Genomic DNA, 22,637 nt, shown 5'->3' with positions numbered 1-22,637 from the left:
TGAAACAAAAGCTACTTAGACACTTTGGGCTAGTTTTATTAATTCAATTAACAACGTGTTATAATACTCTTCGTCTCTTTCTCTTACTTATAATTACATAATTGTAATGAACTTGTTATTGTTTTCTTTAGACCCGTCGTCTTTCAACATCTTAGCGTAACTCATCCAAAGTCGCGGACACACACTTGCAGGAGCACGTAGGATCATTTTGATCATCATCATCATCATCATCATCATCATCATCATCATCATTATATGTCATCATCAACACCACCATCATCACCATTAGAATCGAGTTAATCGTCAACAGTCGTCGTCAGATAATCACCCAGCGCACCTATAGTACTTAATTTTATTGGATATGGCAGCTACAACTTATAAGAAATATTACAAAATCACTGAAGATTCGTTCTTCTTGCGTCTCGGATAAGTTTTCTCACTCACACAAAACGATCATACCGACACGAGCTTTCCTTCACGTAGTTTCACGCGACGTTCTTTTTCATTTTTTTTTTTCCTTCCTTCCCTTCCCCCCCCCTTTTTTTTTAATGATTTCAGACTTGTCTTCGTATTTGTGGTGGGCCCTGCTGCTGCTTGTCGACGTTCTCGCAGCCGTTCCTCGCTAAGTATAATAACGCGCTCGATGGCATTTTTCTTCGATTTCTCTTTGTTGGTTTGATTCTTTTTATTTCTTCTTTTTTTTTTATTTTCACTTGTATTTAACTCCGCCATCGAAGTATTTATCGCGTTTATTAAAGGATAATTACACGCTCGATGACTAATATCGTGTGTCGAATAGGAAGAACGTAGTAAAACCTATATGTGTACGCGTGTTTTGCAAATTTGAAATGTATGCACATATGTTTTACGTATGTCGGTATGCATGTACGTATGTGCCATGTGTACGTGTGTGCGTATGTTCCTCTCGAATGTTCTTTTTTTAATCTTTTTATTTTTTATTCATTTATTTTTTTTCTTCTTCTTCTCAAATATAAGTAGTTGAGCTGTAATTGAACAAGTTCTGAACAAAGCCGCGTGAAGGGTCGATCAAAAACGCAGATCGCCGAAATGCAATTAGAGATTCACACCATACCCGTACGTACACGCATTCACTCCTTCTTCGCTCTACGGGCTGCATATGCAAATTTCTCCTAATTAGTCTTCTAATAATTTAGTATTAATTAGTTACACAATTAATTTTATTTTAATTCGCTCGTAATTAATTATCTAAATCGTTAAATCTGTTTCTCGTGAATCCGCGTTACTTGTCCATGTGTATGTATGTATATTAATGTTCGTCCATACGTTGTAAAGTGTAACTTTTGTATAATTTATATATATGTAAATATATATTTATATATATATATATATGTATATTATATGTTGCGTGTATTTTGCGTTATGTTTTCATGTAAGCGTCTACGCGTGTATTCGTGTATTTTTGTCAGTGTATGCGCGTGTATGTACGTGTGTACTAGACTTTTGTAACTTTATTTTTACCTTTATCTTTTTAAATTATTTCCCTTTAATGCGAGACGGTGTTTAGTTATTATTTCATATAGATTTGGTAGATCTATCTATTTACTTGAGTTTACGTGTTATAAATATCGTATAGTAAACCGCGTTTCTCTCTTACTTCGTCATTCGATTATGCGCTTTGTACGAGGGTGCAATGCGAACCGAGTGATATTACAGTTTGATGTGTGTACGTGTGTTTTGTCGTTTGTGTCGAACGTAAAATCATCACGTTTTTTCTTTTTTTTTTTTTCTTCTTCCTTTGATCTTTCCGGGATCTAAGATGTGTTCGTTCGTCGCTCCGAAACATCGAGCCAAAAAGCAGCAACGAGATTCATTGTTATTATTATTATTATTATTTTTATACGATAATTATTCCGGTCGATGCTCTTTGATTTCGCTCGAGGAACGATACAACGACGAGGAACTGCACGAGATCTCCGCGTCCTAGATTCGGCGAGAGAAAGAAATAAAACGGGAAAGTTTCTGGAGAAAACCGAAGATCCTCGAGTCAAGAAAGAAACAGAGAGAAAGAGAAAGAGATAGAAAGAGAGAAAAGAGAGAGAGAGAGAAGAGAAAGGTAAAAGAAAATATGGCTAAGGAAGAACAGCGCTCGCGCATATACATTGTTACGTACGAAGGTTCATCTCGAAGTCTCATAGATGAACCTTTCGTTGGATGTTGGAAGTACTCTAGACGAAATCGGCGAAGTTTCTTTCTACTGCTTAAAAGTTACAGGTAAACGACTAGCCGTTACGATAGTCCGTGTATTTCCTTCAACTCGAGCAAAGATTGACTATTTACGGTGGGATTTAGCGGGCGGAAATGCCGGACTATCGAACAGCGCGGTCCTAGTGTTTTTCTTTCTTTCTTTTTTTTTTTTCTCCACTTTCTTCCTTCTTTTTCTTTTCGTTTCGTGTAAATAGTTATAAGAGAATACGATAGGGGGGCAATTATTAGGTTACGGATAGTCGATTGACAGATTTTTATCGTTTTTTTTCTTTTTTCTCTTTTTTTTTTTTCTTTTTTTTTTTCTTTTCTTTTTTTTCTCAAGAACGGTACAAGCGGTACATGTCAACATTCGAACGACCGTTCCTCATCATGATCCTTATCGATAGATTGATCCTCGAAAAAAAGCAAACTGTAAACTGTGTTGCTGCTTTTCGATTCATCCTTTATCTTCCTTTTTTTCTTTTCTCTTTTTTCGTTTACCATTGTTATCGCTTGCGTACAGACTGACGAAACTAGCGATAAATTCGTGTACGCGCGCTAAAAAATTCGTGGCGCGAGGAATGTATTGGAGGAAAAAATGCAAGAAACAAGATTATGGAATGGAGAGAGAGAGAGAGAGAGGAAAAGAGAGAAAGAGAAAAAGAGAGACAAGATGGAGAGGAAAATGAAATAGAAAAAGCGGAAGAACGCGCGAAGAGGGTGAGAGAGAAAACTGCGCGATCGAGAGTGTATAACTATAATTCGCGGGGAAATGAACTCGGTTTTTTCTTTTTTTTTTTTTTTTTTTTTAATTTTAATTACAACTCGTTGAACGTATTTTAACCGAGACGATAGATTACACGTGGAAATCGTATTGCTTATATTTATTTATCTCGAGGAAGCAGCAACGTTATTATAGTCCTATGGAGCCTTAATTAATTAAATCGAAATACCTCTGTTCTCTCTCTGCCTTTCTTCCTTTTATTTTTACCTTTTTTCTCTCTTTTCTTTTCTTTTCTTTTTTTTTTTTTTGATTGTCGTATTTATACGCCTCGGTGATATAACAGTTTCGTCTCTTCGCCACTCTCCGCTCGATAACAATAACGATATAATAATTAGAATAATTGAAATAGTAATGAAAAAAGTCGATGAACACACGGCCAAAGTCACGCGTTCCAGTCGATATCGTGGTGTTGATCGATCGAAGAATTATCGACGGTAAATTCGTTCGTTCGATTGGTCCGACGTTACGTTTATACGCGGCTGCCCGCCTCGAAACGGCCACGATACTAATCCCCCACGAACACCGTGAATTGTTAAAGGCGCACGACGCCGTGAAGATTATCGTTTCCGCGTTAAAACGATCGCAAACGGACCGGTCGTTCGGTGGATCGCGATTCGATGATCACTGTTTCACGTTCGACGAGCCATTGCAGTTAGTGATCTGCCGAATTGGCGAGGTTCGCTGTCAGTAGACCCAGGAAACCGGTACCCATTGGGGTGTCGTGTGTACACGCTCGATGGCCGCCTCCAATTGCGCGATCGTCTCGTCTATCTCGTTGTTCACGATGGTCAGGTCGAAAAAGTGGCCGTACGCTTGCTTCAGCGAGTCAGACTCTTTCGCCAGTCTTGCCAGGCTCCCGTCGCACTGGAACATTTCGTTAAAATGTTCGTTGTTTTTCACGTCACTCGTGTATCGTTGTATATTGATGGAAAATTAACAATTTTGATAAAGATTCGTGGAGATTACTGAAAGAGATATTAAAATATTCATGACGTATCTGTTAAAAATATTCTATTATTTATTATTATTATAGTATTAGTTGTATTATTATACGTAATGCTAGTTATTAAATGCCAATATAATATTATTCTGATGTTATAGCACTCTATGAATATTATATTATTTTTTATTGTAATCCATTTTTAATTTATAATTTTATTCTTTATCTCTCTTCTTTCCTATTTATTTTTGCCAATTCAAGAAATGTATCTTCTAAATGTAAATCTCGTGCATACTTTCATCCAGTCAGCCGAGTAATTGTTGGCGGGAAAATTTAAATAATTGAATTAAATGGAAGCGTTGAAGTTTCGTAATCTCGTCAAAAGTCGATTAATCATAATTCAATTAGGTGACCTTATGACGATAATTAACCCGATTCCCCGGGGAAGATGTTAACGATCGATATTCGTTACTTACATCGGTGATATTTTCGAACACTGGAGCAGCGATGAAAACTACATAAGGCGCGAACTCTGCTGTACGCAACACTTTCAAGGCTTGGGGCTCGACGTCCAATATCGCCACCTTCCCCTCTTCGTGAATTTTCCGGATCGTCTCGAGCTTCGTTCCGTACATTGCGTTCTCGTGCGTACCTGCGATTTAGAAATGATGAAGTTGGTAGAAATCGAAGTAATACGATATGAATATTTACCATATTCGAGGTATTCATTGGAATGGATATCGTTCATCATTTCATCGTGCGATATGAAGTAATAATTGCGACCATTCTCTTCGTCGTTCCGTGGAGGCCTCGTTGTATCTGAAAAATCAACGAAATCTTAGTACCTGTTCTTAGAGTTAGAGATTCGATCAAATATTAATTTTCTTTCGGATTTTAAAGATGGTTAAGAGAAATGTAATTTAGTTAAAAAACAAAGAAACAGAAATAAATTATTGAAATAATTCTTAAGGAAAAAGATAAATACTTCTTGAAAATGAAAAATTGAACAAATAATATTATATTCCAAATAGTTTTTGAAAATGTAATAATAAGATTGTTTCTATTTACGTGGAATAGGATAGGCATATTTATCAGGATGCTTCGCGATAATGGTATTTTTTATCTGACGACGACCAACGCCATGTGCTCCCAGTAATACTAATGTTTTCCGTTGGAATGCAGGATCTGTAGGAAAAATTATTACAAAAATATTAATAAAAAACAAATAGTGACATCGATTTATACAAATTATTTATTTCACAAGTTAATAAAGTATATGTTTTTATTTTATTCGCAATTTAATCGATCAAATATTCAAATAAATAACTAATAATAAATTTAATTATTATAATAATTTTAACAGACGATGTTAGGTACTTACAGGGAAGCTTAACGACCTCTTCGTAGGTGACCAGATCCAGCTGGTCAAATACTGCGTTGTGTTTTGCGAGATACTTATCCTTGTACTGTTTCTTTTTCCGGCCAAATATTGAGCAATTCACTGGAAATGTAAAAAATTAGTTAGTCGAATGTTTAATTAAATTAAAACTGAGCATCAATCATTTGAAAATCCTGTAAAAGAGTGATTTTTTATTCTTGTACGTTCGATCAATTCTCTGTAGAATTCAGAGCTTATATTTCATCATGAAAAAACAAGAAAGAACGAATGTATTTCAATTTATATCAAGCTTATGTTTAATCCATCCATGGAAAAATTATATTCACTAAATTTTAAATGATAAAAATGATTATTCTTATAAATTGAAATAACAATGAAATATAAATATTCGAAAATCTAAGTATATTAATAAAACGAGATGTTATCAATTTTATTTTAATAAATTGGTTTTTTTAATTTTAATAAATTCACGAAAAATGAAGTAATTGATCGAACATACAAGATTTCTATAAAATTGATTCAATCCAGATAATTGTCTAGCGATTAAGTAACAATTTTTCCACGAAAAATTATATACTATTATAAAAGTATACACTATAAAGAAAATTGAAGGCTGTTTCATAACATGAAATTATACATATTAAAAAAAAAAAAAGGAATATTGTGTATAATTCGATTAAAACCTTCTTTATTTTAAATTAAAATAATTTAAAAATAATATTATTACATCTAAAAATTTATATATCTCATCCATGTTATTTTCTCATATTATAAAACAACCTATATAATCAAAATAATAGTCCCAATAAGTATACAATATCGACGACAAAGAATTACTTGATAAACGTTTTGATACGAAAAAATAAAATATAGAAGAAGAAATTCGTATCAATTATTATGCCATTCATATAACGTACGTTCCTTGAAATTCGTAGTAAAAGTGTAACGTGTGGTAGAGGCTGTAATTGAAACATTTAGCAAATCTATATATGTATCTATATATGTATATTGCTAATCAGCATCTTCCTCAAATGCTCGAAACAGCATTTTACGCGTAATAGAAGTGAAGAACTACTTCAAGTAAATATCAATCACTGTGTAAGCATATTCTCTCTAATGGTAAAGAGATCTCATTCAATCAGCCAGTTTACATAGATAAGCCATAACCATAAAGGAGGGCGTGGGATTCCCACTGAGATGAGTGTTCCAGCAGGTCACAAGATGAAAAGTTAAGGTTGTATGTTCATTGAATAGTTAGTGTATATTTTTGTATGTATTCGTGTGTGTATGTGTGTTTGATATTTTTGAAAATCAGAGTCATGATTAAAGCATAATTATGATTCCTAATCGAATCAATAGATAAAATTTTGCTTGAATAATTATGTGAATATTTTTGAAAAATCAGAAAATTAGCCCAATTCTGTTTTTATATGATTCGAATTGACTTTAGCAAAGCTTAAACTCTTAAATTCTTATCCAAAAATTCTAAAAATAATATAAAGAATGTTTGATTTTACATATTTAATATTCTCTAAAAAATAAGATGAAAATTAAGAATAAAAAAATTGGATTTTCTATTTTGTTTATTTGATGTCGACAATTATTATTTCATGATTAATTTTTAATGATCAATCATAAAATATATATAATTTGCAGTGAATATAAAGCAACTCTTTTTTTTAATAGAAATTCTTCAGAAAGAAACATATCTATCATGTCGTCTTAAAACTCGATTGAATCTTATTAAAAATTAAAAAAAATTTGAATCACTATAATTCCGAAGATAATAACTTCCGATTAATGAATAAAAGCTCATTAGAAGCGCGAAACCTTGTCCTTTAAAACGCTTTTTTATTTATTCCGATACGACTTCCGGTTACCGAGATATTATCGCGTAAAGAAAAAGTGATTTTTTGATTATTATATTAAACCTGATTAAATCCTATTAAAATTAGGAAAACTTTGAATCGTCATAACTCAAAAAATAATAACTTCCGGTTAACGAATGAAAGCTCGTTAGAAGCGCAGAATCTTGCTCTTTAAAATGCCTTTTCATTTATTTCGATACGACTTCCGGTTACCGAGATATCGTCGTGTAAAGGAAAGAGTAATTTTCTATGGTTTACTATTTCCGTCCTTGTTATTTATTCGGACTTCTTGCTCGCACCTCATCTCACTGACCTATTCCAAACTCCAGACAAGCGACAGACGCGATTCCTGGAAAAATATAGTGCGCGATTCTTGGAAAGATACAGTACACATTTCCAAGAAAAGATATAGGTCAACGGCCCCATTTATAACGCTTTAAACATTATGGACACTTTGAATCCTTATATCTCGGCAACGGATTGAGATATCGGGATGATCCAAAAAGTAACTTCAATGGCATGGTTTTCTCTATGTTCTGAATAGGTTTCGACGATAAATTTTTTGATTCTTCCTCAAAATTTTTACATGAAAAAATCTAAATTTTATTTGTGTTAGCAATTGTCGTAATATAAAATATATAGGGATTTAAATTTATTTAGTTTTGCGATTTCAAGATCATAATTTATCCAATAATACAATGTATGAAGCGCATAAATTGCTATATAAATGTGAGGTTTGAAATCTCTGTACATTCCATTGTTTCAGTTGTCCTTATTTTTTTGAAAAATGAAAAAAATATTTAAAATAAATAAAAATTAAATGAAGCTTTTTATGTTTTGTTCCAGAGCAACTATTGTTATCGGGTTTTCACGTCTGGTACCATTCTTCTATTCTTTTTTTATGTGCAATATATATTTTTTTGTTTTACACAGATTTTTTAGAAATAAGATATAAATCATAAAAACTGAATTGGGTATATTAATATTAATTTCAATAGTAACATAGTAATATAATAAAATATAACATGTGATAAATTTATTTATGAATAAATTTTTTTATAATTTTTTAATGTTTAAAATGAAACTTGTGTAATGGAAATTTATGTTGAAAATCTCAACATAACAATGCTGCGACGATGTGCTTGCGAGTGGTGTCGTGCGAAACAAGCGTAGGTGCGTGAAATGATTAGCGAAAGCATGCATTGAAGCACGCTGCATGAAAGCATGTTCTGTATTACCTAATATAACTCGATGTATATAAAATATAATAATACTAAAATAAAATATGAAAATAGAAAAGAAAGATCTACTAGCCTTTTCACAAAATTTTACATAGAACAAAGTGAGTGTCCTTATACGTTATCCTATATTTATTGAACAAAAAATATATTTTTTTTCCATTATTCTTCCTATAATACTTTGTCTCACTAATTTATAATTCTGAAACATTATGTATAAATTTAATATTAATTTGTCCATATATATAATTCGTGACGATGAAATGCATTCAGTGAATAATTCGATACATACGAAATATATATTTAAAATTTTAGTGTTATTATTATTATCTATAATTCGTTCGTTCGCCAAGAAAATCGAAGCCATTCTCCTTTTAAGCTTTCAAGTTAAGTCTGAACAATATTTTCACCTCGGTAAAAAAGTGTTTCTCTTCATTCTCAAGTTGATGCGTGTGTTGAAAGCACGGAACGAGTATATATTTTAATATTACATGCGGACTACACGGTTCTACGTGACTCTACGCGTTGTCTACCTGAAGGCAGAGTCATACCTGTCGAACCGTCGCAGCCTTCGGTGTGAGAAGAACATCCTCCTTCTCCTTCAGCATCTAGCCCCGCACAACACAAAATAACAACTGTATCACTGAAGCTAATTATTTCTCTTCAATCTATCATTCTGTCTCGTTTATCACGATTCTGCTCTCATTTTTCTTCCCCCCTTCCCAATTAAATATCCTCTTAATTATTTCTCTAATCTCTTTTATTGTTATCAGTCATATATCAGTATATCAGGTGATAGAACTATATACATTTCTATTTATATGAAGGGTAAAGGGGAAAACAGGGAATGTTCATTTTTGGTGATTTTATGATATGTAATGTAATTTGTTGGTAGAATTGTTGAATAATTATGAAATAAAATTATTCGTATTTAATGGTTTAAGATTTGATATAAGAAATTAATAAAAAAAAAAATCTCGTGCATGTCAAATAATATTAATACTCCTTTTATATGTATATATATATAAGTGCACAATTCTTATTTTTGTAATCTACAGTAGTCTAATGTCTAAATTGAAAAAAATTTCATGGCATTCGTTGTTCTTTCTCTTTATCCTTTATAATCTCCCCGCGTAAATTACACGATAAATTATTATAACCATATTGTATTATCGCGAGTATAATCAACTCGAGAAGATGGGCCATTTATATGCAATTTTGTGAAGTAAAAACGATCAAAAGAAGTAGGTCGAAACGAAAAAAAAAAAAAAAAAGAAAAAAATTAATCTGTATACGTAGTTCACTTTAAAAAAAAAAAAGTCAAGAGTAACGCTGAATCGTTTGAATAGAGAATCGCAATTTTATTACCCGTAATCACGATCAGTCAATTGAAACGCTCAAACTTTCGTAATCACTGGTTCCACAGTGAGAGAGAAAAAGAGCGTAAGAGATAGAGAGACAAAGAGAGAGAGACACAGAGAGAGAGAGAGAGAAAAAAAAGAAAAAAAAACACATATAGATGAACTTGGTAGACTTCTCGTATCGCACGATAGACATGACTGACATCGAACGATACTACATGCTCCATTGAAAACCTGCGCACATCTAACAACACATACATGACATCATATTCACCAGCACATTCGTTTTATGGCAGCAGCGAGAGTAGTGGAGATTAATCGGAGAATCAAACGTGACAGGGTTGATAATGGATGGGTAAGGCGATGGGAAAACGCGGCGAAAAAAATTTCGTTTTCCGTTTTCTGGATATATTCAGACAGAATGCGATCTGCTGGAACCTATAATTATCCTGAAACTTCGTATTGATATTAAGCTACAGATGAAAAAAAAAAAAAGAAAAAAAGAAGCGAACGTTTCTTTCCCTTTCTGATGTTCAACAATGTTCGTGACGATTTAATTATTTGCTGTTCGATGTTCGATTCCTTGATACGATCAAAAATCCTCTTGATATCTAAATTTGATCTTTGATTGTAATAATCGAAGGAAAATGTTGGAAGTGTGCATATTTTATAAAATCTTGGATTAAACCTTATGTTAAGAAAGTGAAATTATTGTTATTATAATAATATAATGTATAAGTTAATCTAAGTTTTGCACTTTTAGATGAGGCAGAAAAATATATGCAAGATATATATTCTCAAAGAGGACATGTTGTTACAAGAATATATGTTTGAAACTTCTATCTTTTTTCTTCCTTAGAAGAAAAAATTTTTTAAATTGGGATTTATATTACTTACAAAGTGAATACTTTCGAATTATTTCTTCGTGGTGTAGTGATATTAATGAAGCTATATTTACTAATTAACGAATTAAACTATTATCACGAAATATTGTTATACACACAACTAGATTTGTTTTAAATCCTCAGTAGCTATTTTTAATTATTTTTATAGTAAAAAGTGAAAGGGATTAAAATGATAAATTAATTTTTCTCTAAAAAAAAAACCATAAAATACATTATATGACAAATTTATAATTAATAACTAATAATGAATATATTATAAATTTCTGCACTATAAAACCGTAATTCCATATATAATTTATAATGCCAAAAGAGTGAACAGCCACTGAGGATTAATTTTGAACGTAAAACATTTACTCAAACAACTCGACTACCTTGTTTCTTTCTCTCACTGAATATTTCTCTATGCTATAATAGCCAACAACAATTTAATAAATTGAACGCATATGCGCTCATCTACCACGACACACTTGTGACCACGATTATTACTTCATTTCGAATGTTACCTTGTTCTTGCTTGTTCTTTTCCATTGCCATGTAAGCGATACGTCGTTCCTGAAGTTCAGGAGAAGGTATCAACCCCGCGGAACCGGCCGCGTTGTCCTTCTGCGCTTGCCACCAATAATGATCGTCCTTGCTGATGATCTGCAGGATGTCGCCGGTTTTGAACGCGATCCCGGCTTGGGCGCACGGTATCAGCTCGTCCTCCAACGGATCATAGTCAAATTGTGCTCGAACGAATATCTGTCGGTGCAGAAAGATCGTAATATTAATATTTTTCGACGCGTTCCGGGGAGGAGGAAAATTCGTTTCGATTGGTTGCTGTATCGGTGATCCTATATGAGATCGGTGAAATGACATCGAGAGATTTTTTTATAAATATCGTTGAAATGTAATGTGTAAGAGATGTGCGGGATCGCGAGTTCGAGTCAAATTGGAAAAAATCGGATTAGATCTCGATAATTTCGTGTTGGGATCTTTCAAAACTTTCGATTCTGGACGAATCGACGCATGATCGAACACAATCGGCTCGAAACGTGGCTATTAAAGCCTTCGATACCGATCACATCCGATCACAGTCGAGTCGGAAATTGCACTTTTCTGAATCGTCCTTTCGAAATCCCGAAAATTGCCGACAATTATCGAGGTCTTTATCCGAATTTTCCCGATCTTTCTCGAAATTCGATTTCTCGAATTATACGGAACAATCCTGCACACCTTTAATAATGTGATGCGGGAAGACATAAGGAAAAATAAGATAATAATAATAAAAAGAAGAAGAAGAAGAAACAAGAACGTTAAACGGTGCAGAAAATCGGTATCGTGACGTGGTATCGTTAAAATTTCAGGTGAGGAAGAGGAAGGAGGGGGGTAAGGAGAGCGATACTTTACAATTTTCGCACTCAGATCACCGAAACCATTTAGGTTAATAGAAAATCACATCGGGGGTAAATTACTTGTTGGCCTAAAACGCGTTGGCGAAACGTTCGTTCTACGACGTTATCGATCGCCTGTGGCCGATGCTGCTTACGTTGGCTGCTTAGGCTATTGCTATTGCAAATTAATTAATTAAATCGCTGCGAAAAAGAAGCGGAGAATGCGACAAACGTAAGCTCGCTGGGCGACAGTTATTGCAAACAGCGTGTACACTTTCCTTTCAATTGGAACGGCTATTTTTGCCGGGAACATTTACCCCGGAGAAATACATTCCATATCTTTCTCCGTTCCTATTTTAATAGCATCCGATGATTATCGTTGTAAGCGCAACGCGGGATAGGCATTTACAATGGAATTTTGTATTCAACTTGAATAGCGATCGATGCGTAGTACGAATCAGTCACCGTTTTCCAAGCATCGAAAAACACTTTACGAACGAGAATCAATTTGTTTCATTGTTAATCTCATCGTGATTGTAATATAATCTTCAAAATGTTCACCTTTGGATTATTCGTTTCACATTCACAATATGAAATATTATATTTTCGTAATAAATTTCTTTTTTTTTTTTCTCAATTTTGATAATGCAATTTACCGTGAAAATAAAATGAAAATAATAAAATGATAGCAAATAAGATTTTTTTTTTTTTCCAAATTTCAATCTTCGTTAGATTAATTTATTTCTGAATTGACGCAGCAGGAAAAATTAATTTACTTTTGATTAATAAAATATTGAAATTTCATGTGAACTTAAATTTCATTAAATTCGTTCGATATAAATTTTCCTGATATAACGATTTTTGAATTTCAATTAACAAGATTCACATTGAAAAATGCAATATAAAATTAATATTTGTTTAACTTTCGTATCAACTGTTTCATGAAAATGTTTTAATTCAATGCGAGCATGAATTGAATATGAAAAATTTTTTATTTTTCACTCTTGTTAAATAAAAATTATCAAACTATATTCAATTTTCCCCATTAAACAATTAATAGTTAATAAAATAAAATAATTAATAACTTTTAATAATCAGTGAAATTCTTCAAATTTCACTCTCTCCATTTTAATGATCGATCCATTTCAAAACGAAAAAGTTATTTTCATTTTTCAAAAAATATTCAAGGAACCAAACGATATATCTTCTGCACAAACTCGATTGAAACGACAAGCATAAATCTCATTTCGTAAAGCGTTCACGATGCGATATGCACGATATTAATTCGCAATCATTGACAATCCATTAGAGAAAAACCAAAAAAAAAAAAAAAAAAAAAAGAAGGAGAACAAAAATATTGAATCGCTGGTTTTCGAAAAATCCATCATCACACGACTTAAAAAGCTATAATCGTTCTATATTTACACGTACATTCGTAACAACGATTCGTATGAAAAAGTTGAACGACAGTTATACGATCTCGTTGTCATTATCAAATCGTATTAAAAACCAGTGCAACGATCGTTCATCTAGCGATGCATATACATGGATAAAGTGACACGCCTCTTTTTTCTTTTTTTCTTTTTTTTTTTTTTTATTCTGTACATTCATTCTCTTTTTTTTTTTTTTTCTTTTTTTTCTCCAACAATAAGCTGAAGCACTAGATGCTGCACAGTAGTACGTACACAGCACACCGACACACGCACGCACGCCACATACGCACACGTATACACGCTTGAAAATGCGCGATATGCAGAGTATGCATTCGGGCTCTCTACGTAAATGTGCGAATAAGAAATACGGCATACGAAGGAATAGAATAATGATAATGATGCTGAGTGACAATAAAAATGCCATTTTTGCGTAATCATTCGCAAATCTTATTATAATGCCGACGATGATTCATTTATGAGTTGAAAAAGGGGACGTGGAGTGTAGTGAGTGTGAATGAAATTCGTGTTTGAGTGAGAAACAGTCTTGCACGAATATTCCAAAAATTTGAATTTTTTGTTGAGAATTAATCTTTGTAAGTAATTTTCGGTATACTTCGTTTTAATTTTGCATTCTTCTCGAGATGAAAAGCATTTGAAAGGGATTCGAGTGGATTGGATTAGTATACGATTAACGAGAAAGTCTTTTCAGTGAAAGCATTGTTTGAAAAGAATGATGGTTTGATGAGAAATACGAGCTTTTCACTCGTTTTACGTACGAATGGTTTTATCATTGAATATACGAAACTTTTATTATCATTTTATCATGCACGTTTTATAATTTAAAGATATTTCTATGATAATTTTGGATAAATATTTTATGCGTAATTTTATACGTATCAATGAATGAAAATTCATGCTAATTATTCATACGATTTTATGAATTATTTGCATAGTTTGAATTAATTATTGTAATTTTTAAATTTTCGTATATATAAAAATAATATACATAACAATGTTACAACAACAAAAGCTGGCTAGCACTAAGAAGATTACATGATTATATTCGATAAAATAGAAAATGTATGTCAAAGATTGCTTCTCTAGAAAAGTTACTATCAATTATATCTGAATCCTGCAAGCTAAAAACTCGATTTACGAAACAATTTATCATCCCAACGATATCCTATTTTATGTGAAAATAAATACGCGGAAAGATTTGAAAAGTTTCAATAGAGAAACTTATATCCGTTCCTTCTTATTAAAGGATATTTCATCATTCCTCAAAGTTATATTAAAAATTGCAAAGATTTTCTTGCACAACTGACAGATTCGTGAGATCGTTTTTCGAGAACCAAGGAAACTGTGCGTGAAAATACGTAAGAGAAAATTAAAAATTGGGAAAAATTGGTATATTCGTACAGGCCTAATCTCTACGGGCTAAATCTAACGTGATGATGGTTTAATGGTCGCGCAATCATCTACGCCTCTCAGTGACTACGAGGCACGCCATAACATTAGCAGTAAAAAGGAGAACTCTTGTGTGTACTAGATGAGATAGAAAGAGAGGTGGGAGAGAAGGTGAAAAGGAGAGAAAAAAAGGAGATAAACGTTTTATTTTATGAAACTTGACACGTTTTTATCATTTAAATCATATTCACCTAGCAAAATGTTGGAGTAAAAGAAAAAAAAAAAAAAGAAAAACTAAAAAATGCAGGAAACATGATGGAATGAAGTAAATGGAAGCCTACTTTCTTGCGATGGCGTATGATATGGTGATCGAATAATAATCGTGCAGCTTGGGTCTGGGTAAATTTCAGACTTTCTAAGAGAGATCTAAATGGATCCTATTATATTCGCTGCAGATAATATTTGACAAAATTTTTCCCAATGAATATTTACTTTCAAAAGAAAAATTTACCAATAAACTTGTCTGTTCGTTACATTATATTACAATATTTGACATTATCTTCATCAAATGCATAATTAACGAATGAATGTAATGTCAACGTTGATTAGTTGTTAAATGACAACGTTAAAATACAAAAAACTGAAAAAGAAAAAGAAAAACAAACCATTGGCAAGGATAAAAAAAAAAAGAAAGAAAGAAAAGAAAAGATCAAACATCACACGAGCGATAAATCACGAGCATTGCCTTGATATCTGAGCGTTAGCTTGCGCTTAATTGTTCGTAACTCGTTATTTACTCAGACTCACACCGCACACGGTACACAATATGCGTGTGTTCAAAATGTAATGTGGATAATATATAATGTATGTATGAATAAACGCATAGCCTTCTAACTACAGCAGTCCAATCACACCAGATCAAGTGGCGGTACTTACTAACACTGGCAGAGGCTTAATCCTGAACAACTAGAGCGTTGAAGAAACAGAAAAAAGGAAGATCGATTAATTAACATGTTCATCAAAACTTGATCTCGGTCGAATTTTCTCGATTTCTCTATTTTTCTCTCTCTCTCTCTCCCTCTCTCTCGTCATTTTCTTTACTCTTGCTCTCTCTCTCTCTCTCTCTCTCTCTCTCTCTCTCTCTCTCTCTCTCTCTCTTCCCGATGTACACAATTGAAAGACAAGAAAAAAAAAAGGAAAAAAAAAAAGAAAGAAGAACACCTACGTTGGAATGTCGCGCTACGTCAACGCTTCCGAGATTCACGGTGCGCATTGCTGTGACACATGCAGTTTCCTTTCTAGCTCTCCTCTCTCGACCTTTAATCGAGCCCTGGAATCTCGTACCATCGATCCGTATCGATCGTACGACGGAAAAAAACGATCGAGCTCGTAGCTTCGCGACAGCCAAAAGCGTCACCAAGGTGCGAGCTTTGGAGAACCAAAGATCACGGTACCTTCTTCGTCGTTTCGCGGGAAAAATCGATTTCTGCTTATGTACGTACTTATCAACCTTGATGCTTTCTTATTACACGAAAATTCGGATTCAATAAATAGGGTGTAAAACACAAATAAATGGAAAATCTTGAGGAATGGAGTAGATAGAAGGAGGGAAGAGATATGCAGAATCGATTTTTCCTGAGAACGATCGAGCAATGTTCCGTTTTCACAAGCGTCGAGCAACGCCACAGTTTACTCACGTTTCGACATTAAGTTATATTACGTTATTAAATCGCGTTCTTTGTGGCTCATTTCCGCAAAGACTTTAACAGTTACAATGCGGCCTGTTGAACGATCACAATCGTAGATATGTACGATTTATCAGATTTTTAATAATAAAAATAAAAAAAGAAAGAGAGAAAAAAAAAAAAGGAAAAAAAACATGAAAATGTCTACCATCCACATATGTATATATATATATTTCTATAGAAGAAAAAAGAAACATTAAAGGGCAGGTGTACGTATGTATATGTGAGACGGTGAAGCATAAAAATAGACAGACAATGAAGGCATTCTAAAGACCAGTTTCATAGAAAAATCTACCTTCCTTTACGAGCCCTTTATGGTCGATATCTTCGGCTATGGGCCGTTTTTCTTTTTTTTTTGTATCTCACATGAACGGTTAAGATGTATATGAAACTGATCTCACGAGGAGCCTATAGAGGAAGAGAAGGATTCTCCATGAGTTTCAAGCCGCACTGTTCCAGAAAAGTCACCGCGAGAATTGCCTCACCCGATCTCTCAACAACGTTCCCGTGATATGATATAATAATATTGATGGTCGAATGGCTGCCGGCGTGCATTGGAAGCTACGTTCTACTTTAAAGAGAGCTAAAAAGTGGATCGGTGGAAAGAATGGTTTGACGAATGATAGGTAAATAATGGGAATCGAGGGAGTGAAAGGGGATACAACAACTTCTACACAGTGACATAGCAGGTACTGCGCTATCGACAACTCGTCTGGTGGACTGACTGCTGCTGACGCTGCTGAATTCTCTGCTCGATTTCCATTGGAACTGCGCTCTACCATCGAGTGTCGGGCCAGAGAGGGTTCCTTGTCAGAGGATTAAAACGGTAGGGTTCTGTGCCCCCGTGTCTCGTTATGGAATATGCAGAAAGAAAAAAGGAGAAAAAAAAAAAAAAGGACGCGTACCATCAAGCAAAGAAACATCGAACTGCGTGAAGATATATCGTGATTGATACGAAATTTATTGCATCTCGATTTCACGAGGGATTCTATCAGCGAATGGCGTGGAAATGGCGAATCTCTCTCGAGAGAGTGCTTATATGGAGCGAGAGATCTGAGGTTTCATTCGATGTGGGAGACGATTAAGGTGGATCTCTTTCATTTCCAGGCCAAGTCTGATCGATGAATAGATCGATGAATAATCCATGAAACATTTCCATGGTTGAGATCCAAATATCGTTTCGCAATATCGTTCACTGTTCTTTTTTTCCGGTACTGTCCCTTCGATTGGTACTGTCCATTCACAATTCCAAGGTTCAAGGTGTACATATATTGTAATATGGCCAGAGAAAATGGGTTAAAGACACAGATAAATGTTACCTAATTGGTCCACGCATACTGCAATAACTTGTATGGGATTGGCACTTTACAAAGGATCGTCGGTGGTATCAGGACAATGAATTCTCGACGAGTTTACGGCACAGATTTCCGCTAAAATACCGATCCGATAAAAGAAAAAGGTAAATAGAACATCCTTAATATTCTAGAACGATATCGCTCGAGTTATCTTTAGTTCAAATTAAGCCACATAATTCTTCCACTTAACAATAATTCTAAAAATTATAAGCAAACAATCTCACGATTTTTCTTCTTTACGCTCGTAAAAATCTATCCTTCGATTGGAAATAAAATGAGTCAAGACTCGATCGATTAACGGAAAAGGGAAAACTGCCGTAAACCTTTAATAATCGTAATGGGCGTGTAAGTCGGTGCAAAGGGTGATACAAGTACGAGTAATCGATTAATTTAAGGTACGTGTACGTGCTTAAAACCGAGAGATCGGTGTCCGGTCGCCGGCTATATTGTTATCTACGACGGACAGAGAGAAGAGAAATCACGTTTGGAGGTGACGTGCGACGAATCATGATGTTCCAGCAGTTCGTGCTTTATTATATCTTCGTACAATGCACCGCCGCAATAATACCGCTGCTCGTTTTGCTCGCCGCCGTTGACGGGTACTGGTTTCGCGTGCAACACTATACGTAACAGAGAAATATCACTTCCCAGATATACAACGTGGTGGTACAATTCTTATCGTTTACACACAGGTGTCCACGGCAGGTGCGATCGACCGGGGGACACTTACGTTACTTTGCGCTATGCCAGCCGGGGAGGGAGAAGGGGAAAGGCCCACCATTGATGCTCACTGGGAGAGATAGTCTTAAAAGCGTATCACAAGCGGGTGTGAATATATATATATATGCACAGGGCTCGTAAAAATCGGCACTGTAAGCGCGATTGCTTAAGAATTGCTTGGATCGAATTAAGTGGAAATAAATATTTGCACAAAACAGGAACGATTGGATTTCATGAGGTGTAAAATATTTTTAACTTGGATACTTTTTAGATTTTCTTTCTTTAAGTAAGTATTCAAACACCAAATAATTTTATAATTAAAATTTTTTTGATTCAAATCTATCGATGTTTCAATTTCAGAAATTTTACAAATATCAAAATTTCAGATTGTATTAATTAGATTGGAGTTAACCTGTTTTGTGCTGATTCGTGTAATATATCGGAACGATATAATAATCGTACATAATAGAGAATCCATTACATTAGCACGTTTACTTACTTACACATGTAATAATCGATAAACTTTCGTGTTAACATTTATATGTATATATGTATAAGTATCTATGTACTCGGCACAATTTACAATACTTTACAAAACCTGTCAATTAAGCCGTTTGTACATATGGCAAGTGACACATAGCCTCATCTCGTGGTGATTTCAATCTCTTCGTATTGGATAATGAAACCGCTGGATCAAACATCGAAACGACATATATAGAGGCGTGTATATATACATGTACAAACTATGTACAAAAATCGAGACGTGAAACGTCACGCTTGTAAACGCGAAATTAGGATTTTAATCGTACTCTCTGCCACAAGGGAACATCGATAAATAAAAAAATTCCAATCTTCCATTCTTTTTGAAGGCCGTTCTAGTTCGTAATGGAATTCGGTAAATATTGGACAATCACTGGTTTTAATCTACACTGGATTCTTTTCTTTTCAAAAAGGATATGAAACAATATCAAGCAGGAATATACTAAAACTATAGGAAATAGATTTCAAAAGTATGGGGGAAACTAGAACTAAAGGGACAGATTTTTAAAAAAAAAGTAATTTCTGATTAAAGTACAATGCAATTGTATTTTATAAATATAAATTTATAATTAAGAAAATAAAAATCATGTGAACAAAATGTGAAAAATGTTGTTTAAATATTGTTTCTTTAATTTTAAATCATAAACTGTAAGTATTTATAAATATAATATTTTGAAATAAAATAGTAAATGACATAAATAAAAATGATTTTCTACTGATATATGTATATATATATTGTTTCTGAAAAATATATAATAATACATTTATACTATTTGTAAATTTAAAGAGGAACTTATCTATGCTTAAAACAATATTAAATTCATTTTAATCAATTTTAAAAATAACAATTTAAAAAAGGAAAATTTGCCTAATATTCGATCCATCGAATTCCATCGCGTACCAATAAAAAAATTATCGAAGTTCTCTTGTACAAATTCCATGCATGTACAAATAAGAGATCAAAATGAGATCAAAAAAAAAAAACGTTAATTCAATCGATCAAGAAACTATTATCAAGATTATCGGATATTGTTTGACAATTAACCATTACCTATTGTTTCTTGAGATACGAGAAACGTAGATCTTTTTACAATTACAATTATTCTGTTTACAGGAATCGTTGTTGTTGTTGCATCCGCATTGATCGAATTCCCTGAGATTAATACACGAAACATAATCGATGTGAAGAGAGAACGTAAGATTCATCGTATTCGGCTACCCTCAGCTGCATGTTCAGAGATATTTGCAGATTCGGTGACAACTTCGTTGTGCAAAACTTCTGAGCAAGGAGAATCCGCTCGTGATGAGGATGCGAGATGATGATGATGATGATGATGATGATTAGACGCGTGTTGCATGATTTCAGATAGAACAGAGATATTTCTACTTTACTCGAGTGTTTATATGCCAAAATAAATAAATAAATAAAGAAATAAAATTGCACTACTTCTCCGAATCGGTGATTGTAATTTCGATTTTTAACTATTCTATTTTTATATGTATGGAAAAATTTTTCTAAGAAAAATTCCATTTATTACTAAGATAAATAAGTTACTAGAATCTAACTTTTCATTCAACACATTTGTTCTTATTACAATGATTTTTAATATATTTTAATCAATTTTTTTACATTAAAATGCTTTTTAAAATTATATATATATGACACACTCTTCATGATATTTTCAAAATATTACAATTATTCTAATTTATTTATAATTTCAAAATAAATTAATTATATTTAAATTAAATAATATAATTATTGTTTAAAAAGTGACTATATCAGCGAATTAAAAAATACATTCTTCTATATAAAAAAAAGAAAAAAAAAAGAAACAGATCCAATCACCAATTCGGTTATGCATCATGTCGTGCAGGAAATAAATATGATCGGGAAAATCGAAGATAATCCCCGTTATTTCAATCGATCGAACGATCAAGATCGAGAGAGATCGCATAGTATATGCATTAATTAAAATCACGATGCAATAAAAAACTATAAATATAATATATATTTATATATATATATAATATATACCGGTCAGAAAGGAAAGCTTTAACGTTTGCAAAGATATCCTTCATGCAGGTGAGGGTATAATGAGGGGTGTAACAAAAGCTTCTTTACGACAAAAAACAACAAACAACATTCCAACATATGTTGTAACGAAAGGTGCATTCCTTACGAAACTCGTTCGCAATAATATATTACTGTCTACCAGAACGAAGTGATCAACCCGCCGTTTAAGGGAATAAATGAAAAATAAAACAGATAGAGACAGCGATAGAGATAGAGACAGAGATGAGGAGATAAAAGAAACAGAGAGAGATATAGTAAGAATATTTAAGGGGACGATAGAATGAGAGAGATATAGATTGTCCCACTTTACTTAACTCATTGACTCTCATAGAGAAGTGATAATCGAAAGAATTTGAATTATTTGAATAATTTTTTTTTTATTTTATAACGCGTCACAGAGACGGAGAAATCTTAATAATTCTCACGTTTCGAAAATTGAAATTTTTAAGAGGAATCTTCTGTTCTATTAGATATTCTTTGCAACGATTTTTTTGCAAGATTTTTGATATAATTCTCGAAATGGTCAAGTGAAATGGGACGCACCCTTAAATACGTAAAGAAAGAACAGAGAGAACGAGAGAAATATATAGAAGGATTCGAAAGAAGAGACATGCAAACGCGCCGTGGACTCGAAAGCGCCGACCAAAGCGTTTTGTTACACCGCTCGACTACTGAACTTTGCCTTCTTTTCGCCATTTCTTTCATTTTTTTTTCTTTTTTTTTTTTCTTATTCTTCCTTCTTCCTTGTATTTTTCTGTTTGTCAAATCTCACACGTATAAACTGTGGGATCGCACTTAATTATCTTCTAAGCAAACGGGGGACATCCCTGTTTAGTCGTTTCGTTGCTTTGCAAGATACGAAACAAGGCGCAAATTTCGAAATTCGTCGTCGGTCGTAAATACAAAATTTTGTATCCGTGCCCGAAATATATTTTCTTGACGACTTTTCTTGATGTTAAACACCTTTGATATCCGTGAATCTTCGATTCACAACCAATCAAGATATAGTTAACGAGTTAAAAATTAATAAACTCCACGAATTTCTTGCGTTTTGTTTATAACAAGGTGAGACGTATTCTGTTGCATCAAGGAGAGAAAGTGATTTTTTTCCCATAAAATAAGTCGAAAATATAAAATACTATTTTCCTTTTTTTTTTTTTCCCAGATAAATTCACATTCTTTGAAGATCAATCTTGGCTAACAATAAATTCTACATAAGTTCTTGTGCAAACTATTATTCTGATTGAAGATTCTGTTTAAATCAATAAT

General features: G+C 33.3%; 1 protein-coding gene and 1 long non-coding RNA gene across 14 annotated transcripts in view; one reads left to right on the top strand and one right to left on the bottom strand.

Moving 5' to 3' along the window:
• Positions 1 to 18: 18 nt before the first annotated feature.
• LOC411347 (peripheral plasma membrane protein CASK) overlaps positions 19 to 22,637 on the bottom strand; it is a 258,807-nt gene continuing 236,188 nt past the window's right edge. For 7 of the 13 annotated variants that reach the window (XM_006559916.3, XM_006559918.3, XM_006559926.2 and 4 more), the window contains 8 exons: positions 15,871 to 15,900; positions 11,225 to 11,462; positions 9,007 to 9,063; positions 5,332 to 5,451; positions 5,019 to 5,135; positions 4,662 to 4,769; positions 4,427 to 4,602; positions 3,695 to 3,874 (listed from right to left, as the gene is read on the bottom strand). In XM_006559916.3, coding sequence (XP_006559979.1) covers positions 3,695 to 3,874; positions 4,427 to 4,602; positions 4,662 to 4,769; positions 5,019 to 5,135; positions 5,332 to 5,451; positions 9,007 to 9,063; positions 11,225 to 11,462; positions 15,871 to 15,900 — 1,026 coding nt within the window. Of the gene's footprint in view, positions 3,875 to 4,426; positions 4,603 to 4,661; positions 4,770 to 5,018; positions 5,136 to 5,331; positions 5,452 to 9,006; positions 9,064 to 11,224; positions 11,463 to 15,870; positions 15,901 to 22,637 lie in introns of all 13 variants that reach the window. The other 6 variants (XM_026442985.1, XM_026442986.1, XM_026442983.1 and 3 more) reach the window with 4 other exon arrangements.
• Positions 18,665 to 19,809, top strand: LOC113219016. Its single transcript, XR_003305360.1, has 2 exons — positions 18,665 to 19,040; positions 19,115 to 19,809. It is a non-coding gene; the product is annotated as an uncharacterized LOC113219016 (long non-coding RNA).

This window comes from Apis mellifera, linkage group LG9, assembly GCF_003254395.2.
Source record: "Apis mellifera strain DH4 linkage group LG9, Amel_HAv3.1, whole genome shotgun sequence".
Lineage (NCBI taxonomy): Eukaryota > Metazoa > Arthropoda > Insecta > Hymenoptera > Apidae > Apis > Apis mellifera.
Note: the sequence above shows the minus strand (reverse complement) of the source record. Positions and strands in the feature narration are given on the sequence as shown.